Source organism: Protopterus annectens, chromosome 4.part0, assembly GCF_019279795.1.
Source record: "Protopterus annectens isolate FY-2018-M chromosome 4.part0, PAN1.0, whole genome shotgun sequence".
Taxonomy (NCBI): domain Eukaryota; kingdom Metazoa; phylum Chordata; order Ceratodontiformes; family Protopteridae; genus Protopterus; species Protopterus annectens.
This window is the reverse complement of record NC_056733.1, coordinates 133290883-133316553: the sequence shown is the minus strand read 5'-3', so window position 1 is coordinate 133316553 and position 25671 is coordinate 133290883. Positions and strand designations below refer to the sequence as shown.

The 25671-nt window shown below is 45.1% G+C and overlaps 1 protein-coding gene across 1 annotated transcript in view; it reads right to left on the bottom strand.

Annotated features, from left to right (window-relative positions):
* Nucleotides 1-25671, bottom strand: part of LOC122800226 (dynein axonemal heavy chain 17-like) — a 17083451-nt gene that overhangs the window by 6669633 nt on the left and 10388147 nt on the right. Inside the window, exons 44-45 of the mRNA XM_044069720.1 lie at nucleotides 20311-20438; nucleotides 20049-20197 (exon numbers count right to left, since the gene is read on the bottom strand). Of these exons, the coding sequence (XP_043925655.1) occupies nucleotides 20049-20197; nucleotides 20311-20438 (277 nt within the window). The remainder of the gene's footprint in view (nucleotides 1-20048; nucleotides 20198-20310; nucleotides 20439-25671) is intronic.

Sequence of the window (25671 nt, the reverse complement as noted above, 5' to 3'; positions counted from 1 at the left end):
TGGGTGGCCATCATGGAAGGATATTCTGGAGCACCGCGGAGCCAAAGGATGCTCTACCTCTAGAAGTGACGTCCAGCTTGTAATGAGTAATAAAGGTATGAGATGAAGCCCAAGTGGCTGCTGAACAAATGTCATCCAGAGGAACCCTAGACTTAAAGGCCGCTGAAGTAGAGACAGACCGGTTCGAATGAGCATGGACTCCCTCCGGTGCGGGCCTCCCAGAGGCTTGGTACGCCAACAGAATACACTGAGAAATCCAGCGTGACAAAGAAACTTTGGAAATTGGTTTACCCAGATTGAATTTGGCAAAAGAAATGAACAACTGGTCTGATTGCCTATGACCAGCTGTCCTATGAAAGTAAAAACGAAGCTGCCTGTGAACATCCAAGGAATGCAGCTTGTATTCATCTTTGTTTTGATACTTAGGGAAGAAAACAGGGAGGTTGATGGACTGATTAATGTTAGCTTCCGAAGCTACTTCAGGAAGAAAGGAGGGATTGATCCTTAGGTACACCCGGTCCGGATGAAAAATCAAATAAGGCGGTTTCATGGACAGGGCCTGAAGCTCTGAAACTCTCTTAGCCGAAGTAATGGCTACCAAAAAAGCAGTCTTAAAGGACAAGTATTTAAGATCGACTGTGGCCGCAGGTTCGAAGGGGGGAGCGGTCAAGGCCTGAAGTACCAAGGAAAGATCCCACGGGGGAACCGTTTCTTTGACAGGGGGTCTGAGCAAAAAGGTGCCTTTTAGGAAGGTTTTGCATAACTTAGCCGACATAAGAGACCCTGAATCGTGGCCAACATGGTAATGAGATATGGCCGCCAGCTGAACTTTGACGGTGGAACTACTGGCGCCATCATTAAAGAGAGTATTAAGGAAATCTAGAATCAAAGGAAGGGGAACCGTGAAAGGATCTAGGCCTTGCCGCTCTGCCCAAATGGAGAAACGCTTCCATTTACTGCGGTAAATTTTTCTGGTAGAGGGCTTGTGGGCCGCTACCAGAATGGCCTTAACTGGGGACGAGATACCGGGAGTCCTGATTAGGAGTGGAACTGGAGCAGCCAAGCAGCCAACTTCAGGTTGTCCAGGTTCGGAGTTGGCAGGTTCGACGGGTGTGATATCAGATCCGGAATGGGATCTAGAATCCAAGGTGGATTCACTGAATGAGACCAAGGGAACCAGATCTGTCAAGGCCAGAACGGGACAATGAGGATCATTCTGCACCCCAACCGAGAGGCTTTCTGAAGTACTTGTAGCATCAGAGGTAGAGGGGGGTATGCGTAAAGAAGACCGGGAGGCCAAGCATGCACCAGAGCGTCTCTCGGAGAATTCCCTGGAGGGGGGATTAGAGCGAAAAAACTGTCGCACTTGGCGTTTAAAGAAGAAGCAAAGAGATCGCAACAGGGAGTCCCCCACTGTGCGAAGATACGTTTCGCTACTTGAGGACTGAGAGACCACTTGTACGGGGAGAGAATGGTGTGACTGAGCTTGTCCGCTAGGATGTTGGTCCGACCCGGAATATGCGTTGTGATGAGAAAGCGGTTGGTGGAGATCGCCCATTCCCACACTCTCATGGTTTCTCGACATAAAGGGTAAGACCTGGTTCCCCCCTGTTTGTTGATGTACCAGACCACCGACATGTTGTCTGATTGAATCGCAATTGTTCCCAGGGGAAGGAGGGCCTGAAGTGCTCGCAACGCCAAGAGCACCACCCTCATTTCCAGAACACTGATATGCAGGGAGGTCTCTGAATTGCTCCACGTGCCTTGGACCATCCGGTCCGCAAAATGCCCCCCCCACCCGAGGCGGGAAGCATCCATGGTCACCGTGGCGAGAGGGGGAGATGCACAAAAGGGGCGGCCCCTGTGGAGGTCCGGAGAATGGAGCCACCACAAGAGAGACCGCTTGCAAGCCTTGCTGATTGCAATGGGATGATACAGGGGGAGAGAAATGACCATTGCACCTGAAGTGTCCATTGAAGCACCCGCATGTTCAAGCGGGCGTGCGGAAGAAGAGTAATCGCTGCCGCCATAGACCCTAGTGCCCTCAGGATCAATTCCACAGGTGTTGAGCTGGAGTGAAGGATGGCCCACACCTGGAGTCGCAGATTCCGAACCCTGTCAGTTGTGAGAAAGGCTCTTAAATTTCTCGTGTCTAACCTGGCTCCTATAAATTCTATTGTTTGAGTAGGGACCAGGTTGGACTTTTCTATGTTTACCATGATGCCTAGCTTGGGAGCTAGACGAAGGAAGGAGTCTCTTGCCAAAGAGAGTAGATGCCTTGTTGGGGCGGTGAGAAGCCAGTCGTCTAGGTACGGAAAGACCTGCACCCCCTGAAACCTCAGGTGGGCCGCAACCACTGCTAACACTTTGGTGAACACCCTGGGGCTGTGGTGAGACCAAAGGGAAGGACCCTGAACTGGTAGTGACTGGCTCCCAGCCAGAAGCAAAGAAACCTCCTGGATCGTCTGTCCATCAGAATGTGGTAGTACGCGTCCTTGAGGTCTACAGAGCACATCCAGTGATTCTCCCATAGAAGGGGGAGGATGGACTGCAAAGTGACCATCCGGAACTTCTCTTTGGGAACTGACAGGTTCAACAGGGACAGGTCTAGAATGGGTCTTAGGTCCCCTGTCTTTTTTGGCACTAAAAAGAACCTGGAGTAGAACCTTGATCCGATCTGGTGTGGGGGGACGGGCTGGATGGCTCTTTTTCTCAGCAGATGGCCAATTTCTGCTGAAGCGGCCTCCCTCTGATTGGGTGGAACATCGGGGAAGATTTTTTAACTTTGGGACATGAAGAAAGGGGATCTTGTAACCTCTGGATATAATCCGGAGTACCCAGCAGTCCGATGTAATGGACTCCCATGCCGCTAGGTGCTCCGAGAAACGTCCCCCGACTGCCTCCAGAGTGGAGCAGTCGGGCAACCCCTCAGGGTTGCTGCGTGGGCCATTCAGAGAAAGGTTCCCTGGACCCAAAGTTCCTGGGAGCCCCTCTGCCCCTAGGGCGGCGTCCTCCCTGTCCTCCTCTGCCGCGGAAGGACTGGTTGTCCAGAGCGGGTTGGGAATGCTGCGACTTCCGGAACCACATCTTCTTCTGGCCCTTTTGGTTCCTAGAGTAGGACCTCTGGGGCACAGAGAAGCGGACTCCGATGGCAGACAGCGTCTTGCCATCCTTTTCGCTCTGAACCAAGGTATCGCGAACCGTCTTGCCAAAAAGGGCAGAACCGTCAAAGGGGGCATTCGCAAATGACACCTTGAAGGGCTCCGTAAAATCACAGTGGCAGAGCCAGGCCTGCCGTCTTGTGACTAGGCCCGCTCCCGCAGCTCTAGCGGCTCCCTCGGTAGCGTGGGAAAGTAACCGCATAGAGGTGTTAGTCACAGAACGAAGAGTGGCCATACAGTTGGAGTGCATAAGTTTGTCCTCCTCCGATATGGACTCTGGGGGGATGCAGCGTATTCCTTGATAAGATCGCGCTGCATCCTAAAGAAGTGTGGCAAATAGTTGAGCGCCCTCACTGAGAAGGTCGCTGAACTAAAGATTCGCTTCCCCAAACGGTCCATCATCCGAGACTCCTTGCTCGGGGGATGGACTGAGGGACTCTCCTGGGCGAGTTCCCTCTTAGTGGCTGCTGCCGACAACATGGCATCTACCGGGGGTCCCTTGCTCCAGTGGGCACGGTCAGCAGGGGGGCTAAGGATCCTGTCGGGCCTCTTAGGGATTGGCTCCATGGTGTCCGGGTCCTTCCACGCCCTGGTGGTAATAAGGTCCACCAGGGGGTCGGCAGGAGGGGACACCCAAGAGGTAGACGGGCCTGCTTCAAATGCCTCCAAGAACACTGACTCGTCCGAGGAAGACTTTGGGGCAGACCACCCACCTCTAATCCGTAACATTTCCATGATGTCTCCGAAGGAGACATCCTCAGGGGGTGATCTTGGGGAGCCTTCCCCTTCCTCCAAGTCAGTGTCTTCGGTTAAAGACTCGGGGAGTCTATGTGCCTCCTCTTACACAAATGCTTGCGAGGTGCTTCCTCAAGGGGGCTGTCCCAGGAGCCCTCACCAGCAATGTCCAGAACCACAGGAACTGCTTGGGGCAGTGAAGCGAGCTGTCCCAGTGGCCGGGTGATGGAAGCCTGGCCCAGAGCAGATGGAGTGCGGGACAGAGCCGAAGCAAGGGCCGGGGGTCCGGATGCCCTCAACAGAGCCCTCTCCACTACATCAAAAGCCGAGGGGGAACCAGCCTCGACAATAAGATCCGAAAGTCGGCTCCCCCTCGGATCCGATGAGCGGATCGGAGCCGGCGCCAAGCCCCTCAGATCCGAGGGACCAGTGTGCTCCGACAAGGACGGCGCCGAAGGCACACTGAGTCCCTCGGATCCGAAGCTCGGGCCAAGGCTCCGAGAGGTCGGATCCAACAGACTCGAGGGCAGGGTCGGATCCGAAGTACCCAGTACTGTCGGCGCCGACCCACCCGCGGCTCAGAGGCTGCCTGGCTCCGGGCACTCCGAACCCGGGTAGCGGGTCGGAGAAGGAGCAATGGGCTTAAAAAAGGGGGTCGAGCTCCCCCCCAGAGGGGGGGGGAGGCAAGAGCACTCCCATCTGCATCTGAGCCTGGATGAACTTTCGCATCATCCGGTCCAGATCAGCATCTGAGAGGCTGTAAGTAGACCTCGACGAGGCTACCGAGGTAGGCCTTGAGTGCCGCCTCGATAGCCTCGAAGGAGGTCGGGTCTCCTCATCCTCAGGCTCCGTGAAAGCACGGGACCGGAGCCGAGGAGGGGAGAGCCAGCAGCCAGAGAGGCCGGAGGAGAAGCCCGCTTAGCGGGGCAAACGGAGGTCTCGGCCCGCCGCTTGTGGTGCTTCTCTCTCCGGTCCTTTTTCCTGGCTTCCCTCTCCTCCAACCCTTTGGCGGGAGTTTGAATCCCGGGTGGAGGAGGGGGAGCAGGCAAGGCAGGGACTGCCGAAGCAGTGACCACCAAGGGGGCGGGGGCCGAAGCCAAGTCTGGGGGCAACAGTCCCGCCAAGACCAGCTTCGACCTCCGCTCCTTCAATGCCCTGGGGTTGAATCCTGCACAGATTGAACACCCTGAAGTGAGGTGTTCAACCCCAAGGCATCGAACGCACTGAGTGTGGCCATCAGCAGGGGAAAGCTTATGGCCACACTCGGAGCACTGTGAAAAAACAGCCTTTGGGGCCTCAGACATCACTATTTTTTTTTTTTTTTTTTTTTTAAATAGTAACAATAAAATAAACTAAAACACTCACACAAAGGCCCCAAAACACACACACACACACACACACACACACACACACACACACACACACACACACACCAACTACGAACCAGCGAGGGGAGGGTAAAAACTATATTAAATTAACCCAAAAAAGATATAAACAGAAGGGAAACCTATAACTTTCACACAACTTAAAAGTTTTAAAAGTTTTAAAACCCTTTAATAAGAACACTAAGACTTAGCTTTTGGAGCTCTGACGACCCAGCCTTTACCATGCACGGCAAACTAGATCTGAGGTCATGTACGGAGAGCAGGGCATTATGGGTGAGGGGAGGAGCTAGGAGCTCGGATCCATAGCTGGATAAACCATGCCGGTTCGGATCCGATATCGGATCCATACCCACAGGTTGCTGACAAATGAATTCTCCTGCTTCAGATTTCCGGATTGGACATGGCCTTGTACGTCAGGCATAGATCACCTCTGAGTAGGCAGTATGCGACTGAATAGAGCTGGAGTTTCTTCAGCCGGGCAGCATATGACATATGTTTGAGACCCTTTATCCTCTTGGTGAGGAACTTTTGGGGTCTTTCCAACTGCTGCAGGTGTCGGGTAAGATACATCCCAAATGGGGCACCGTACTCAATCATGGGCCTGATAAGAGAAGAGTACAGGGGCATAATGACCTCTCTTGATCTGGATGTGAATCCCTTCATGATAAGGTGGGCAATATAGAAGGTCTTCCTAACCACCTTGGCAATGTGAGTGTCAAATGAGAGGTTACTGTCAACTTGGGTCCCTAGGTCCCTAATTACCTCTTCCATACTTAATGGATTACCACCTATGTGGTAATTTGTGGGTACCTTGTTTTTCCCAAAGGGTATGACTATACATTTTTTGGCGTTCAGTTTAAGGCCATGGCTCTGGCACCAATTATCCGTTTCTATGAGGCCTCTCTGAAGGATGCTTGTGTCCGCTGGAGTATCAATTATGGCGCCCAGTTTGCAGTCATCTGCAAACTTTGTCAGCCACAATCCTCTTATGTTTGCTTGCACCTCAGAAAAATAAATGCCGAATAAGAGGGGTCCCAGGACTGAGCCCTGTGGGACACCGCTTGTGACTGGCTTAGAGTCTGACATGGCTCCAGCAATTCTGACCTTGTGGGTTCTGTCCTTGAGCCAGTTTGCAACCCATCTTGTGACATATGGGTTTACATTTAAGCTGGTGAGTTTGTCTATGATGCCCGAGTGGGGTATTGTGTCAAATGCTTTTGCAAGGTCAAGGTAGGCTGTGTGAACTGCCTTACCCTCATCAATGGCCTTAGTGACTGTTTCAAAAAGGTTGACCAAGTTCAAAAGGCAGGATCTGCCCTTGACAAAGCCAAATTGGGTAGGATCCAATGTCTGCAGGTCCCCAATGTCTTTGTTTATGAGTTCCATAATGATCCTTTCCATAGCTTTGCAGACCAGGCTCGTCAAGCTTATGGGGCGGTAATTTCCAGGGTCTGTAGAAGCACCGCCTTTGTGGAGTGGGACCACTGTTGCTGTACGCCACTCTTTGGGTACGTATCCTGTAGTAAGGCTAAGATTAAACAGCAGCCTTATGTGCAGATTTAGTTCCTCTTGGAGTTCATGTAGCACGCAGTCCGGGACACCGTCCGGTCCCATTGATGCTGTGTTTTTAGCTTTGGAGAGGGCGGCTCTCACCTGGGCATCTGAGATGTTAGGGAGGCTACACTCTGCTGGGATAGATATTTCTCCTTTTGGGGGGGAGGTATTACAGAAAACAACTCAGAGGCAGATGAAAAAGTTTGAGATTAAGGTAATCCAATTATATAGACTCAGTCTTTCATGTGTAAAAAGGGTCGTGGGAAGGAGGGTGGGATGTAAGAATGAAGGCGAAGAAGGACAACATACATGGAATGTTATGGTGAGTACATAACTTCTTTATGTGATGTTGTCCTATCTTACCTTCATTCTTACTAGGTTGGGAAGGCATCCCTTGCACCATTTGTCTTGGGTGGCTCAAGGGAGAATATTCCTCAGAATCATGGAACCAAAAGAGGCCCTGTTCCTGGAGGCCAAATCGACTTTGTAATGAGTGATAAAGGTATGTAATTTTTCCCATGTTACTGCAGCACAAATGGTATCAATTGGTAATTTAGCCAGAAATGCAGAAGAAGTTGCAATGGTTGTTGTAGAGTGGGCTTTAATTCTTCTGGGGAGATCGTTATTTTGAGACTTATAGATAAAAGTTATGCAATCTAAAAGCCATTTTAAAAGTGTTACCTTAGAGACCAGGGTACCTTTCTTTGAGTCTGAAAAGGAGATAGATAGCTGATCAGATTTTCTGAACTTTTAAGTTCTGTGTAAGTAAAAATGTAACTGTCTATGGGCATCCAGTTGATGTAACATGTATTCTGCCTTGTTTTCGTAATTTGGGAAGAAGACTGGCAGCTCCATAGTTTGGTTCAAATTTGACTCTGAACATACTTTGGGCAAAAGGGAAGGGTTTGTTCATAAGGACACCCTGTCTTTATGGAAAAGCAAGTATGGGGGCTTTATAGACAAGGCTTGCAACTCTGACACTCTTCTAGCAGAGGTGATTGCTACCAAGATGATAGTTTTCCATGTCAAAACCTTGAGTTTGCAAGATGATGCTGTCTCAAAAGGCGGAAAAATTAAATAAGACAAGATGAAATTTAAGTTCCATGGTGCTGGAGGATCTGTGATAGGTGGTCTTAATAATAAAGTACCTTTAAGAAATGCTTTGCATAGTCTGAGATAATATTGAGGCCAGATTCACCTAGATGAAAACTGGATATTGCTGCTAGCTGAACTCTAATGCAGCTGCACCTTCACTGAATAGCTTTGCTAGGAATTCTAGAATGGAACTGACTGGGACAGAAAAAGGGTCAATGTTATTATGAGAAACCTATAAGGAGAATCTTTTCCATTTGTTTCTATATATCTTTCTTGTTGAAGACTTATGAGAAGAAATTAGGATATGTTTAACTGATGAAGAGAGGTTAGGAAATCTGGCTACTGTTGGAATCGGAGCAGCCAAGCTGTCAATTTGTGGGATTGAAGGGATAGGTGGCGTGTTCCTGATGCATAACAAGTCAAAAGATCTGGAACTGTGTCCAGAATCCAAGGTTCCTCCCAAAGATGAGGCCACAGGAAGGAGAACCAAATTTGACAAGGCTAGTATGGGGCAATGAGTATCAAGTCCCTTCCCAAGCAATTGGCTTTCTGAAGTACTTTGGATATTAGTAGAAAGGGGGGAAAGCACAGAGGAGACCCAAGGGCCAATTGTGAACAAGTGCATCTCTTGGTGACTCCCCCAGAGGGGGGATAAGGGCAATGTTGCTGCTGCATTTTGCATTCATGTATATCACAAAAAGGTCACAAGTCTGACCCCATTTGCAGAAAATCTTTTCCGCTACTTTCTGCTTTAGGGACAAGTCATGAGGCATCAGAATCACTCTGCTGAGTTTGTCTGCTATCATGTTGGATTTCCCTGGGATGTGTGTTGCTATCAGAAAACATTGGGAGGAGGTCACCCACTGCCATACTCTCAGGGCCTCTCAACAAAGAGGATAAGATCTGGTTCCTCCTTGTTTGTTTATGTACCATACAACTGATATGTTGTCTGTCTGTATTGCAATAGTTCCCAGCAGAAGAGAGTCCTGGAATGCTTGCAACACTGGAAGCACCACTCTCATCTCTAGGACATTGATGTACAAGTGGGCCTCGTGATCTTGCCAGGTGCCTTGGACTGTCTTTCCCAGATAAAGCCCCCCCATCTGATAGGCATCTGTGGTCACAGTGGCCAGTGGTTGGGGAAGTACGAAAGGTTGACCTAGAGTCACTAGTGGAGTAAAGCCACCAATGTAGGTCCTTCTTGCAAGTTTCTGTTGTTATTATCTTGTGAGACATTGACAGTTCTTGCATCGACCACTGAGTGGACAGCAGCCACTGGAGAATTCTCATGTGTAGACATGCCAGGGGGATCAGAATTATTGCTGCTGCCATGATTCCCAGGACTTTTAGGACTATCCTTGCTTGAACTTTTTTCTTTGTTAGAAGATATGAAATCTGGTGTCTTACAACTTGAATTCTTTCTGGAGGGAGTTTGGCCATCATGTTTGCAGAGTTTAATTCTGCTCCTATGAATACCACATGCTGAGAAGACCGTAAGGCAGATTTTTTGTAGTTTGTTGTAATTCCTAGGAGGGAGCAGAGTTGCAAGGTGGTGTCTCTTGTTTTTATTAGTATATGCTTGGTCATGGTGGTTAGGAGCCAGTCGTCTAAGTATGGAAACACCCGGAATCCTAAATCAAGTGAGCCACGACTACTGCCATACATTTGCTGAACACTCAGGAGGCTGTAGTGAGGCCAAAAGGCAGAGCTTGAAATTGGTAGTGACTGGCTCCCAGCTGAAAGCGCTGGTGTCTCCTGGATTGCCTGTTCATTTTTATGTGGTAGTATGCATCCTGGAGAGATCTCCTGGATAAAGCACATCTAATCGTTTTTGTTCCAGAAAAGGGAGCATTGACTGCAGTGTTACCATCTAGAACTTGGACTTTCTTACTGATTTGTTTAAATTGTTGAGGTCCAGAACTGGTCTCCAGTTCCATTTTCTTTGGAACTAAAATGAATCTTGAGTAAGTTCCGGATACTATTTGGTCTGCGGGGACTGTTTGGATGACTCTTTTGTCTAGCAACTTTTGAATTTCTAAAGTTGCTTGTTCCTTTTGACTGGGTGGAATGTCTGGAACCTTTTTTATCTTTGGAACAGGGAAGGAAAAGGGTATGGTGTAACCTCTGGATATGATGCTTTGTACCCATTTGTCTTTTGTTACTTGTTGCCAGGCTTCGGGGTACAAAGATAAGCAGCCTTTGACTTCCTCCAGAGATGGACAAATGGGCCTCTATTCAAGAGCACTGAAAAGGCTTACCAAAGAAAGAACCTCTGTCACCCTGATTCTGCGGACCCCCTCTGCTGTGTGTTTGGCGTCTTCCATTACTACCTCCCCTCTGGCCCTGGGGGAAGATTCACCACACGTGTCTTGAAAAGATCTCTGAGATTTATGGAACCACATTTTGCCACTTCCTTTCTGACCTTTGGGATAAAGTCTGGCAGGCATGGACAAGTAGACTCCTATGGCAGACAGAGTCTTTCCTTCCTGCTCACACCTGGTTAGTGTGTCCTGGACTTTGGGCCCAAACAAAGATGAGCCATTGAACGAGGCATTCACAAAGGAAGAAAACAAACAACAGTTGCGATCAGGAAACTAACACTCCTATAGCAAATACTGAAGAATAAAACTGGAACAAAAATGCAAAGCAGCAGACCAGGACTGTGCTGCAATACCCATATAGACTAAATGTTCAAAAAGAACAATATCATTTCTGAGCTGTGCTTGTAGAATCCAAAGATCAGGAACTCCACTCACGAAATTCTAATATATCCAAGTAGTTTATTTCACAATAAAAAGATGAGGTAAGCGCTTTCACCCGTTAGGGCTTCTTCAGACCAAAAAGCACTTAATTGATAAAAATCAATTTATATACAAATTAGCAGCGCTAATCATGACATCATATCCTGAGAAAGCAGGTAGATTCAAAAGCCCATTGTTAACACTATATATATATATATATATATATATATATATATATATATATATATATATATATATATATATTTTGTATCATAAAAAAGAAGAATGTATATTGTAGAATATAATAAGTTAAAAATATTAAAAAGTAATAAAAAAGTAAACAAAATATACATATTAAAATATATAAATATATGCAAGAAAACAGTTAATATATACAATATATCAGAATAAACCTTGTAAAAATATATAACAAGTCAAAAAGCAGCTTTGTCAGAGATAAAAATTTATATCAAGAGCATAAACTGTATGTGCAAGGAAATAATATGTGCACATAGCCAATAAATATAATTATCCGGCATATAACCCCATATAACATAAGGGCTGTTCCAGTTTTATTATTCACAAAGGAAGATTTAAAGGGCTCCGCAAAGTCACTCAAGTGCATCCAAGAATGTCTCCTTAGGGAGATTCCAGAACCTGCTGCTCTATTGCTCCATCCGCTGCATAAGAGATCAGTCTCATGCAGACGTTGACAACTGAGTTTAAGGTAGAGAACTGAGCAGATACTTTGTCTGAAACCCCTTCAGCTACTGAACGTTGGAGAGCATCTCTAGCTCTTTCAGGAGGTCTCTCTGCAACCTAGTAAAATAAGTAAGGTAATTCAGTGATCTGAGGGAAAAAGTCACTGAAGAAAAAATGCGCTTTACATATCTGTACATTGCCTGAGACTCCTTGTTCAGTGGATGGGTAGAAGAAGATGTCTCTGAAAGTTCTTTCTTGGTGGCTGCCACCACAACCATAGCATTTACTGGGACTCCCTTTGTTAGAAAGGTCTTGTCTGACAGGGATGTGATAAATTTGTTTGGCCTCCTAGGAATAGGTTCCACTGAATTTGGAGACTTCCACACCTTCCAAGAAACTAGGTCCATAAGTTCATCGAATGGTGGCAACACCCAAGAGGAGGAAGGGTGAGATCCAAAGGCCTTCAGGTATACGGACTCCTCTGTTGAAGGATTGGTGGACTTCCAGCCACCTCTCTGCTTTAGCATTTCCATCATCAGGAGGTGACCGTGGGGACCCTTCAGCTTCATCGAGGTCCGTATCAGAAGTGATGGACTCCTCTGTGGAGTCTAAATGCTTCCTCTTGCATAATCTCTTCCGAGGGACCTCTTCAGAGAGGGGTCTATATTATATCATCGAATGCTTAAATAAGCGAACGATGACTAAGTGAACCCATGTAAGTGAAAGCTTACAATCTCGAAAGCTCAGTACAGAGATTTTTTTCCAAGGGGAAAAGAAAATCGCTGTTCCAAAAAAAGAAAAAAAATTGAAATAACGCAAAGTGCAGGGCTTTGCCCCCCACACTCCCCAATGAGGGGGGCTGTTCCCCTCCAACCAACTCCGAGATCGCACTACAGTGCCAAAAATGGCAAAGTAACGGAAACGGCCAAGCAAATTCTTTCCCTGGGAAAGAATTTGCTTAAAAGCTGCTTTGCTAATTTGCGTTTTCGTTGTTTAAAGTTTGACCAAGATGCATTCGATATAATGCGTCTTCGATCATCTAATAGGAACCCTTCAGAGGGATACTTTGCAGAGGTTTCAGTAGAGTGAGGGGGTGCCCTGTGGGGCATCCTGAGGCCTAGGATCTCTGCATCCCTGTGGATGCAAGGGTACAGAAGCAGACACCAGTGCTTTTGGGGGCAGAACATCCAGAAATCACAGTGGAGCTGTCTGTGGAGGCCTCATCACTTCAAAAGCCCCCGTCCCTAATCTGAGGATATCCCTTGATCCAAAGAAATAGACGGAACCCCGGAATTAAGGACAATGGGTCCAAGGCCAAGGTAGGAGCCGAGCTCACCTGAGCAGATGCCCCAAGAGGGAAGGCAGGATCTGACAACTATCCGATCCAACACAGCTCCCCGGACCTGACTGGAGAGCGTCGGCTCCTAGACTCCTCAAACTCCGATGGAGCCAAGGATGTCAGAGCAATGTTCAGATCTGAAGATCCCTTAGTAGGTCTTGGATCCAAGTGTTCCACTAAAATCAGCTCCAGATCTTCTGACTCCGAAGCCCGGGGTTGGATCAGAGGAGGAATCAGAGCAGAAGAGGTGGATGCAGTAGGATCTGATGCCCTCGGGGTTGGATCCAACAACAACTTGGCCAGCGCTGGTGTCCTCAACAGCCCTCTGTACCACCCGATCCACATCGTCATCGGAAAGACTCCATGAAGACCAAGTCAAGGGGGTTGGAGACTTAGACTGCTGTAGAATTGGTGATCTGAGTGTAGGGGAGAATGGCTCCAAGGCTGGAGACCAGCTCTGTATCTCAAACTCTGCCGGCACTGGTGTCGGAACTGAAGATATTTCATATCTGATAGGCTTCGGATCCGGTGTAGAAGTTTTTAAAACCTTTTTTGATGGTTCAGATAAAGTAGAAGAGGAAAATCTCTTCCCAGACTTGTCTGATTTTGAAGCTGGAGACTTACCAGTTTTAGATAAACCCAGATCTTCTTCTAAAGCCTCTGAGAAGGGGGGGTTTAATAGTCCTTTCAATATCAATTTGTTCTTCCTCTCCAGGAGCACTCTGTGGTTAACAGCATGACAAATAGAGCACGACTCCTGGAAATGGACAGCTCCAAGACAATAGACAGAAAGTGCGTGTCTATCACTTAAGGGCATTTTCTGCCCACAACCCTCACATTTTATGAAACCCATTGGTTTTGAATCTTTATTTGACATTTTTACAGAGAAAAAAACTGGAAAAATAACAAGAAGCTTTCACAACTTATTATTATTTTGTTTTAAATAGACTCCCTAACACCAGAGTTATTCGAAGGAAAAAGGGGAATAGAGGGAAATAGACGGAGGCATAGTCCTCTAACTTAAATGGACTATGCTCGGGAGATGGAAAGGGGAAGAGAAAGCCCTCTAACTTAAATGGGCTAAAAAGAAAGGCAGTTCTCTAACTTAAATGAGCTGTCTTCAAAGGGACTTCAGAAAATAATACAAACAACAGGAATAAGAGCCTTCTAACTTAAACAGGCTATTTATCTTTTGAAAGAAAAAGCCAGGAGAGGGACAACAATGCCTGAACAAAAGACGATGGCCAATAGCTGAAACAGCCACAAAAAATTGAAATAAAATTATTCAGTACAAACTGACTATATAAAGATAAATAACAGACAACAATAACTTTCTTTCAAATGTTGAAGAGAAATAAAGAGTATACTTAGCCAGCTAACAGAACGAGCACCCGAAAAGGGTTATTGCAGTATTGGGAATGAGGAACATCTCCCCTGAAAAAAGGTTTTTGTATTCAGTGACAACAGAATAATCTTTAAACCCCTTGAGTCAGTCACCATCCATTGACAAAGAGAAATGAACATTGGCAATTGTTGGGACAGGTATGGAGAGACTGAGGCAGGATACAGAGGGGGAAGGAAGTACGCAAGCTAACATAGCCATCCTGAAATTATATAATGGCCCCTTATTAGAAAGGCTCCTTTCTGTTATTGTTCCCCTCCTGCCACCTGTATTTGTTTCTTAGGTGTGAAAGAGGTTCTGGAAGATTTTTAAAGGTGGGCTGAAAAATCTTAGAAAGTCCCACAAATAATTAGCCTCTTTCCTCAAATTGTTTGCAGACCCGAAAAGCAGTTGGGCCAAATAAAACCTGTTTTTTCTTTAAAGCTAAATTCAAAAATTTGGACTTTTTTTCAACAAAAAATTTCTGACTTCTTACCCAGGCATACCTCCTCAAACAACAGCAGAAGCCCTAGACACAGTATTTGTACAATCATACATACCTTTAAGGCGTGTTTAGATATCACAGACATGTCAAATACAATAAGATTGAAATAAGCACAAACTTCCATATAGAGAGCTGATAGTTTATTTATTTATTTATTTATTTACATTTGTTGACCGGGAGTGTCCAACTGGACGTAGGTCCATTTTCAGCGGAGGCGCGGGGGAGAAAAGCTCCACAGTTAAAATAAACAGACAGTAGTTACATTGGATTACATAACAATTAATTTAACATAGCAATTACTTACAACATATTTACAGATGAAGAACATAGTACATCAGTAGACAACTAGAATCTTTATCTGTGAAGTACATAACAGACATTAACAAATGTTACAATAAGAAGTTCCTGCTGTATAATAAGTACTAGGCTTATGAGCATCTGAGCTTGCTATAATCAAGGTAGTTAGTGGAGTGGAAAGAAAGGTAGTGGTTGGATGGGGTGGGTGATATTAGAGTGGGAGTTGCAAGGGCATAGCCAGCATGTTTTCAGGTGCACTTTTAGTAAAGTTTTGAAGTGGGTGCATGATGGTATGGAGGTAATTGTGGGTGGGAGGGAGTTCCATAATTTGGCTATGGTGCAAGAGAATAGTTCTTCACCAGCAGAGTTATTGGCTTTAGTGATCTGCAAGTGATTTTTGTTGCTGGATCTTAGTGGTTTGGTGGTGCGATAGGGTTGGAGTAGATTCTGGAGGGATGGGACATTTAGTGGATGGTTTACTAGTTTGTGGGCGAGTGAGAGTTGATACCACTGAAGGAGGTGAGGGAGTTCAAGCCAGCCCAATTCAGCAGGTGAGAGACAGTGGTGACTACGGTAGGATGCTCCTGTGGCGAATTTGGCAATTTTGTTGCAGCAGGTCTCTAGCTTGTTTAGATTGCATTGCCTTAGGTTGGTATATATTGGAGAGGCATAAAGTAGGGTGGAGATAAGGTGGGAATTTGCTACTGAAATCTTTGCTGCTTTGGTGAGAAGTTGCTTATTTCTGTATAATGCTCCTAGTTTTTTGTGAACTTTTTTATGGTCATGGATATGTGAATGTCAAATTTTAGTTTATTGTCTATTTCCACTCCTAGCAATTTGGTGTGCTCAGTTGGGTATATAGTGGTGTTGTCTTTTGCTGTGATGTTAAAGTGAGAGTTGTCTTGAGTATGTTTGGTGGGTTGGAAGATGAGTAGTTTAGCTTTGTTTGGGTTGAGTATTAATTGGGCTTCGGATAACCAAGTTTCAACAGAGGAAAAGCTTCCTGTGTGACTTTTTGCAGTTTGGGTAGGGACTGGGCTGAGCAGATGATGGTTGAGTCATCTGCGTATTGTATGAGTGTGCCATGTTTGGTGGCAGAGGCTAAATTATTGGTGAAAACAGAGAAGAGTAGGGGTCCAAGGATGGATCCTTGGTGAACCCCTATGGAGACAGGTAGTTGGGGAGATATGTCATTATGCCATACAACGGATTGTTGGCGGTCAGACAGGTAACTCTGAAACCAGTTGGTGACTGACTGTGAGAAGGATAAGTTATTGAGGACAGAGATAAGTTGTTTGTGTGGGACCATGTCTAGGAAAGTAGCAGAGGAGAGATAGCCATTGTTTTTATGCTGAAGGATAGTGTTAGTAAAGGAGAGTAAGGCAGTGGTGGTGCTATGGTTTGGTCAGAAACCATGCTGAGTACTGGAAAGGAGGTTGTTAGTAAGGAGGTAGTCTAAGACCTGAGAGTGTATGCATCTCTCTAGTATTTTGGAGAGTGGAGAGAGAATAGCTATGGGGCGGTAATTGGTTAGTTCTGTGGAGGGTCCGCTTTTGTGGAGGGGGATTATATGTGATATTTTCCACAGTGTGGGAATGTAACTTTCTGACAGAGATCGGTTAATCAAGATGGATACTGGGTAGGCCAGAGCATCAGCTGCGATTTGTAGGTATTCAGTTGGGAGGTTGTCTGCTGCTAACTTTGTGGGCTTAAGTTTAGTTAAGAGTTTTTTTTATGTTGGAGGTAGGTACAGGAGAAAGAGAGAAGGCAGCAGGGAGATTACTAGTTGAAGGTGTGGGTTGGAGGGGAGAGGGGTTGTGTTGTTTAGCTAGTGATAGCATGGTTTGTGTGAAGTGTGTGTTGAATGAGGTAGCAATATTTTCTGAGGAGTGAGGGATGTTAGGAGGAGGGATACTGACTTTACCTGGGTGGAGGATGGAGTTTATGGAGGACCAGAATTGTTTGGGGCTGTGTTGGGAGGAGTCTAGGGCAGACTGGTAGTATTGGAATTTGTCCTGTTTTATTAGCTTTTTGACTCTATTGTGTAGTTCTAGGAATTTTTGTCTAGTTGAGGGGGCTTTGGTTTTGTGCCAGTGCTCCCAGGCTTTATCCCTGTTTTTCATTTCTGACTTAGTGGTTTTCTGTAGCCATGGGGAGGGTTGTGCTTTGATTCTGGAAAGTCTTATGGGGGCATGGTAATTAAGGATGCTCAGGAAGGTAGTATTAAAAAATTCAACTGCGTCATCAAGACTGAGGTACTTTAAAGGATGCCAGTTACATTCTTTGAGGGATGAGATGAATGTGAGTGGGTTAAAGTTTAGTTTATTATGTATTTGACTGTAGATGACAGGTTTAGCTTGGTATAGGTATTTTTTGAGTAGGAATGTTGGGGAGTGATCATTGAGGCTATCTGATAAGCAGCCTGTTATATATGACTGGGGGCTCTTACTGACTAGTATTCAATGCAGGGTAGTGTGCTTGCTGGAGTTTTTATTTATCCTGGTTGACGACTGGACTAGTTGGGTGAAGCCATGAAGGTTTACATGATGGGTTGGATGGTTGCCAGAAAAGGATTGCCAGTCAATACTGAAATCACCTAAAATTATAGTTTCTTGTTTTGGCCGGGTGGGAAGTAGTATCCAATTATGTTGATGGTTTTGTTTTGTTAAGAATGGCAGTTAAGAATTATATATACCAAATCTGTCCCTAAACCGTGACCTTCACTTCAGCTTTTCTTTGTCTCATATCGTCTATTAAGAGGCGATTTCTGCTTGACTTACAAAGCCATGTCTGACCCAGCCATGTTAGAAATTTTACACCTAAAGAAATCCCAATCCCTCCGCACCACATGCTCCAGAGACTTCAACCTCATTACCACAATCAACAGAACATGCTGGAGGGATAAGTTCATAACCCAGAGACTGCCCATGCTCTGGAATAGACTTCCCATACATGTCAAGCAGAGCACCTCACTGGCCCTTTTCAAGAGAAATCTTGATGAGTAGATGGGAAATAGAAAGTTCACCCTGGGGATCACTCCAGTGGCTCTACTTGATAGAGGCACTGGGAACTAATGGCAGCATGATGCCACGACACTTCTATGGTCTAGGCTTGTAAAGACTACAGGGCCGTTGCCCTAGTACACACCTATGAACCTTCATTTCTACACAGGAAGGCTTGGATGATACCAATAAACTGTTACCTATCTGCTTTTATGGAGACTGAAGATTGTGAATCAGTTTTTTTCAGGCAGCATAATATACCTCCTCCAAGGTTGGTACTAGAGGAAGAAAAGTTGCAAAATGAGGAAAATTCACTTTCATTTTATAAAAGCTCTGCAGTACAGTAGGAACATCCATTAGTTTCCATAAAAACACTTCAGTCATCCTGGCAAAAATTTGAGAAAATAAATTACCTCCCAAGGAGCCTGAGAAGAGAAGTTTTACTCAGCGTCTTAGTATTGGGCTCGAACATTTGTAGGAGATGAAGCCCTGTCTCTATCAGACCACTCTGACCTGTCTTCCTCTGGAATATTTTAACTTACCTGTTTAACAGATACTGAAAGCTGTGCACCAGGATTCACTGTCTGTAACAATTTCTTAGCTAAAGCAAGAAAATCATCTTGGGTTACAGATACAGTGTCTTCCAGTGAACTATAGTCAACCTTTTGTTTTTTTCTTAACAGGTATCTTCTGTGACAAACTAGGAGAGGAATCTGTTCCCCTTCAAGAGTTGTTTTCCTCCACTTATATCCCAAAATCTTCTCAGTGAAACTCCATGTACTAATAAAGATGGTTCTTCCATGCCCTGTTCAGACACTGGAAAAGTGGGAAAGGAAATGACTGACCGACGGTTCATGGTCGTCCAAAGGGCTACACCAGAGGATGCCAGAGAGGTACACACACACACACACACACACACACACACACACACACACACACACACACACACACACACACACTTTTTACACATTAAAAAGAAACATTTTCTTTGTGAAAGGGTTCCCCCAAAGGCAGCTTATCTGCCAGAAAGGAGATAAAAGTCCAGCCAATGTTCCTGTAAAGCCTCTGAGCTGTTTTTTTCTAAAAAAAAAAAAAAAAAAAAACAGGAAAATACTGAAAAAAAAAATCCACTTTGATTTCTCATTTTCCCTCCTCAATCATGATCAATTAGCTATCAAAGTTGAAGCGAGTGAGGGAACCAGAGATTTTGGAAGCTGGCTGACACAACCCATATAACCTAAACGATACTGCAACAGTGGGAGTGATGAACATCTAGAATAATATGAAATAAGGACATTCAGGTAGTGGTAGGTAAAGAACAAAAAAAAAAAAAAGATTTTCCATGGACTCTTAAAAGTGCTACCAATACAGGTGACCCCATTTGACCTGAAGAAAGAGGCAGTTCTGGAAATACTCTTGGCAAAATTATCAGACTGAATTAACACTATTTTCTTTAATCTTATCTATGACCAAAGCCAAGACATTCCTTTCAAAGTATTAAAAACCCTAAATATTTGAAGAAATTAAAATTAAGATTTTTTTTGTATATGAAAGACAGTTCCAGACATGGTCTATAACTTTATTTTTGAAATGTGTACGGTACACTGTTTGTATTGTGACAGCGAAACTACAAATGTCATTTCAGGAGATCTTTAAACTTCAAGTCCACTTAAAACAGATCAGTTTCACAGCTTTTGAAGAAAATGAAAAAAATACCAAACAATGCAGTGGCAAGTAAAATATGATAAGAAAATAACGGTGTACCTTTAAGAAAAAAAAAAAAATAAACATTGACATAATTCTAAACAATCAAGGCATAAACCTCCCTTGAAAAGAAGAGTGTTACTGTAGTCCAAAATAGGGTAAAAATTGACTTCAGCTAATGAAAGAAGTACAAAACATATTTCTCTGGCAACTTCTTAAAGTAATAGGAATGCATTCAGCAAAACAAATATGACCTCACACAGGGTTGAGATCAGAATGACTCCTCTTGGTATAGAGTAACCCGAATAAAAGCTAAATACCTGTTACCCTCTGTGGCCAGGGATCCTGAGTTAAAACCTAATGCCAGAGAAGAAAGGACCCACTGACATAAATACATGAACAATTCACAGTAGATTGGTGTTCTATACTGCTAAGAATGCAACTCACGGGTTCCATCCAAGGTCTGCAGGATTAATGTAAAGGATTCCAGCTCTAGATACAGTTGCAGGTGTGGCAGTCTTTAAATGACTGATTTCAAACAGCAATCTCATTGTGGGATTCAGTGGGATTCGTTCATTACTGGCCAATGTCAGTACCTTAAAATAAAGTAAGACAAAAAGCAGTTAATTAATTAAAAGTATATATTCCCCAAGTTCTTTTCAAGCATTACTGAAAATGGTAAGGGAACAATGTATATTTCATAACTCACTTTGTTATCATCCATTACAGTATTCAGAGATTCAATCCACATCGGATCTATATCACCATCAAGAACAATCCACTTGGGTCCATCATGAGTAAAGTTTGCTAAATCACGCATTATGCAAGAAAATAGCCCTAAAAAATAAAAAGATACTATAAGCATAAAAAGGTTAATTCATCTGTAAAACAAATGCATTTTTTCAACTATAGAAAAATAAAGGATATTTCTCAATAAATTGATTTTGTTTCAATTATATTCTTCAGCAGGCTTGGCATCCTGCCTTACAAACTTGATTTATGCAATAAAAAGAAGGACTTTGCCACCTAATCTGCAAATATATTTTTGACATTTTTCATTGAAACCACATTATTTGATGTTTGGTGCAAATTCCCTTTCCTCTCTTGTCTACACATATAAATTTCTTTAGTTTACCTTAGGTATCTTAGAATTGCACATCACCCCACTCATTTCTTCAACAGGAAGTTATTCCATAAATTCCCACCTTTCTGAAAAAAAAAGTACAGATAATTGAAGTGCATACCTAACCAACAGATCTTCTGGAGAATATTACACTAATTAAACAGATCTAAGCATATTATCTTCCATTCTTTCCTTCCTCAACATCACCAACTTTTTGCTAGAGGTCACCACTGTCCCTCTTTGCACCCATTGCAGGTATTATTGAGACATAAAGGGCCTTTACCCTCTGGATTTTGCTCCTTCAAAAGATGTAGAGATAAACAGAGTGGTTACTTTTACTAATACAAAGAAAACAGGGAAATAAAATGACTGGTTTAATAGCAGCTCAGATACCACTTTTGGGAAGAAATGTTAAACATTACGGATGTCCAGTATTTGTGAAAATACAAATATTTTCCTACAAATAAGGATCTGTAGTTTAGAGATCCTGTAAGCATAGGTGACTGCCACCAAGAACTGTGTCTTCCAAGGCACAAATTTTAAAGCTGACAATCTTGTAGGCTGAACTGTTAAAGGGCAAGCCTGCTGCTCATGAAGTTCAAGCCTCAAATGATGACAGGTTCTTATAAGGTGGATGAAAATATAGAATTAGAATCTTTTATGGAAGTTGGTCTTGCTGTTCACAAGACTGTCATACATTGATACTCCATAAATATGCATCATGCCTGTAGAAGGAGACCCAAGACAAACAGATACCTGAGATAAGTCATGACATCCTACAAGTCTGTTAGACTTTAAAATAAATGGAAGTTATGTACTCACCATAATGTTAGATAATCATTATCTCATTCCATTCACTTCGACTATTGGATTCTCCAACTTCAAGGCACATCTGCGCCAGCAGCATCTTCAAGTACATATTTCTCCAAGTGCTCAAGCTCCTCCTTTCTCCCATAACACACCTGTTTTGTCTCAACTCCTCACATCAAGTTTGCCTAGAGAATAACAGAATGATGAAGGGATATCTAAAATACACTGGTGACTTCGGTCTTGGGTCTACTGGGTCTGTTCAGAAGCTGGAAAGTGACAATTTGCAGGGGAAGGAGGGCAGGATGTCAAGGTTGACAGGGTTTAATAATGACGATCCAGCATTTTGGTAAGTACATAACTTCCATATTAAGAAGTTATGTACCTACCATAACATTCCATGTTAGTTGTCTTCTTCTCGCCTTCTTTCTTGCTGGTTGGGTTTGGAGCTGATCCTCGGCTCTGACTCGACCATCTACTAAAGCTCGAGAGCTATTTACTGGTTCGAGGCCTTCCCTTATCCCACAATGCTTGGCGCTAGATACCCAGATCTCGTTTGGCAGAGCTAACACCATAGAAAATTTTTTTAAGGACACCTGTCCAAAATACAAGGTTACCTACAGTACTAAAACAGAGGAGGACGTAACCCAGATAAGACTCAGCCAGAGGAAGAAGGTCTCAAAAAGGGACTCTCTTCGGTCTGTCCAGGCTAGGGGGATGGAGGGTGGGACGAAAGAAAGAAGGCAAGAAGAAGACAACTAACATGGAACGTTATGGTACGTACATAACTTCTTAATGTTAAGTTGTCTATCTCGTCTTCATTCTTGCTGGTTGGGACAGCGTCCCTAGCACCTTAGTCCTGGGTGGCTCATCGGAGCAGACTCTTGAGCACAGTGGAACCAAAATCAGCTCTACTCCTAGAGGCCATATCCAACTTATAATGTGAAATGAAGGTATGAGGAGTGGCCCTTGTGGCTGTAGCACAAATAGATTCCATTGGTAGTCTAGCTTGAAAAGCTACCGAAGTAGCTAATGCTCTGGTGGAATGACCTTTAGGTTTAGTAGGGAGTTCTTTATGTCTCAGCTGATAAATCAAAGTAATAATAGAGGACAACCACCTGGATAAGGTTACTTTAGAAACTGGCAGGCCCTGTTTGCCCTCAGCATAGGACAGGAAGAGTTGGTCTGATTTTGTTTGCTTAGTCCTATCCAAATAAAAACGTAATTGCCTATGAACGTTCAGTTGGTGTAACTTTTGTTCAGCTTTGTTCAAATAGTTAGGAAAAAAGACAGGTAGATCAATAGCCTGATTCACGTTTGTTTCAGAAGGTATCTTGGGCAGAAAAGAAGGATTAGTCTTGAGTGAAACTCTATCCTTGTGAAACACAAGGTAAGGAGGACGAATACAGAGGGCTTGAAGTTCCGAAACTCTCCTAGCTGAGGTGATGGCTACTAAAAAGAGAGTCTTCCAGGAGAGTAATTTTAAGGAACAGGAAGCCACAAGTTCAAAAGGAGGGAGAATCAAGGAAGCTAATATCAAGTTTAAATCCCACGGAGGCGGGGGATCTCTGACCGGGGGCCTAAGCAAAATAGTCCCTTTAAGAAAGGCCTTGCAAAGTTTGTGGAACATGATGCTGGTTTCTAACAGGCCAGCGTGGAAATTTGCAATAGCAGCTAATTGGACCCTAATGGTGGCAGACATGGAACCAGCTTGAAAAAGTTCTGCTAAAAAATCTAGAACGTGATGGACAGGGGCTGTAAAGTGGTCTATATTCCTAGCCTCTGCCCAAAAAGAGAAATGTTTCCACTTACTAGCATAAGTCTTCCTGGTGGTAGATTTGTGCGAAGAAAGGATGATTTCACGCACCGGCTGAGAAATATGTAGAAGCCTGGCTAAGGTTGGAAGGGGAGCAACCAAGCTGTGAGGTTGAGAGACTGAAGGCGGGTGAAGTGGCACAGATAATTCAGCGACTGCATGGAAAAAGTCGCTGAGGAAAACATCCACTTCCCGTACCTGTCCATTGTCCTAGACTCTTTATTAGGTGGATGGACAGGCACTGAAGGGTCAGCCAACTCCTTCTTGGTGGCTGCTGCAACCACCATGGCATCAACGGGGACACCTTTTGTCAAAAATTGTTTGTTGGGTGGGGCTGTAATGAACTTAGTGGGCCTGCGGGGAGTTGGTTCCACTGTGTCTGGGGCTGACCACGCCCTTTGAGTCACTACTTCCATGAGCGGGTCGAAGGGCAGAGACACCCAGGAGGTGGAAGGGCGAGAACCAAACGTGTCCAGGTATACCGACTCGTCCTCGGAAGGGTTAAGGGCAGTCCAGTTCCCCCTCTGCTTAAGGAGCTCTAGGATGTCTGAAAAAGAGACATCCTCAGAGGGGGATCTTGGTGACCCTTCCGAATCCTCCAAGTCGGTATCAGACTTGACTGAATTGGAGGAGTCGACATGTTTCCTCTTACATTTTCTCTTCCAAGGGGGCTCCTCTGAATGATCAGGGGAGGCCTCGGAAGAGGAAGATACGCCCAATGGGGCGACCTGGAGTGTCTGTTCTCCACGCTTGGGATCAGAAGGGTGGGCAGAGACCGATGCAGGCACCATGGGGGGAGGAGCTGACGGGGCCGATCGAGGAGCCGAATCAGGAGTCAGCAAGCTCCTCATGGCCTCGAAAGCACCCCTATCAGGTAAAGCAGAAGGTCCCCACTCTGAAGAGACGTGAACCCCTCCCGGCACAGAGAGGGATGGCTCCGAGGCCGATGGAGCCGAGCTCACCTGCGCCGAAGCCCCGAGAGGGAGAACGGGGTCAGACAAGAGTCTGATGCCACTCGCCCCCTCGGAGCCGACGAGGGAGTCCCGGCACCCAGATCCCTCCAAGGAAGGAACCAATGAAGAGATCAGAGGCAACAAAGGAGCCAAAAGGTGTGGTATCGGCTCCAACGTTCCCAAGATTCGAGCCCCAACCAGCTCTGGCTCCGAACACAAAGGGGGGAGTCGGAGGAGGAACTGCTGAAGACACAGGGATAGCCACAGTCTGTTGAGAAGGGCTGGTTAAAATTTTGGCCAGGGCCTGCGATTTAAGGAGTCTACTGACCACCCTCTCCAAGTCATGATCGGATAGCCTGGAGGACCGAGAGGAATGGGACCTATGGCTTCATTCAGACTGAAGCAATGGTGACTTTGGAGCCGAACGAACCGATTCTAGGGAAGGGGACCCTAGAACGTTTTCGGCCCAAAGACGGTTCTGACGCTAAAGTCGGAGCCGACTGAGGTCCAGAGATGTCGGTTCCAGCCGGAACCGAAGAGGAGGCAGATGCTCCGCCCGGCGACGGCTCCGAGCTGGGAGCCGACAGCTTGGTGGGCTTTAAGGACTTCCCCAACTGAGGCTTCGCCAGGGATCCCTCTGGCTTAAGTAAGCCTCTCAAAATAAGCTTATTCCTACGCTCCTGCAGGACTCTTGGGCTGAAGGTGTGACAGACCGAGCAGGAGTCCTGCAGGTGTAGGGAACCCAAGCAATAAACACAAGAAGTGTGACCGTCCGTCAGAGACATCTTCTGACAGCACGAGTCACACTTCTTGAAGCCTGAAACTTTGGTATCCTTGGACATACTGGAAGGGGATACCAAAGAGAGAAAATTAAACTAGTGCTTAAGCAAGGCACACAGGAACAGTCACACACCCGCATTAGTTAAACTAACAATAACAACAACCAAAAAACTATCACACCACACTTAATAACAACAAAAAACTATCCACTAATAAAAATATATACAAATATTACAAGGCTAAACACTACTCCTATTAGGTACAGAAAAGAGTGGGGTTAGCCACTAAGAGAAGAAACAAGGGGGGGTAGAAACTCTCTAACAAAAAACAAGAGTGGGACAAACTAGGGGATACACAGTCTAACTATATTAAAAGGGAAAGACTATCTAACTATAAGAAAAAACAAAGGTAGATTTTAAGCTAATAAGACCAAAAAAGATTAATACGACCTGAGCCAGTAAAAACGCAACCTCATAGCTGAAGCAGCAAATGAGATCTGGGTATCTAGCGCCAAGCATTGTGGGATAAGGGGAGGCCTCGAGCCAGTAAATAGCTCTCGAGCTTTAGTAGATGGCCGAGTCGGAGCCGAGG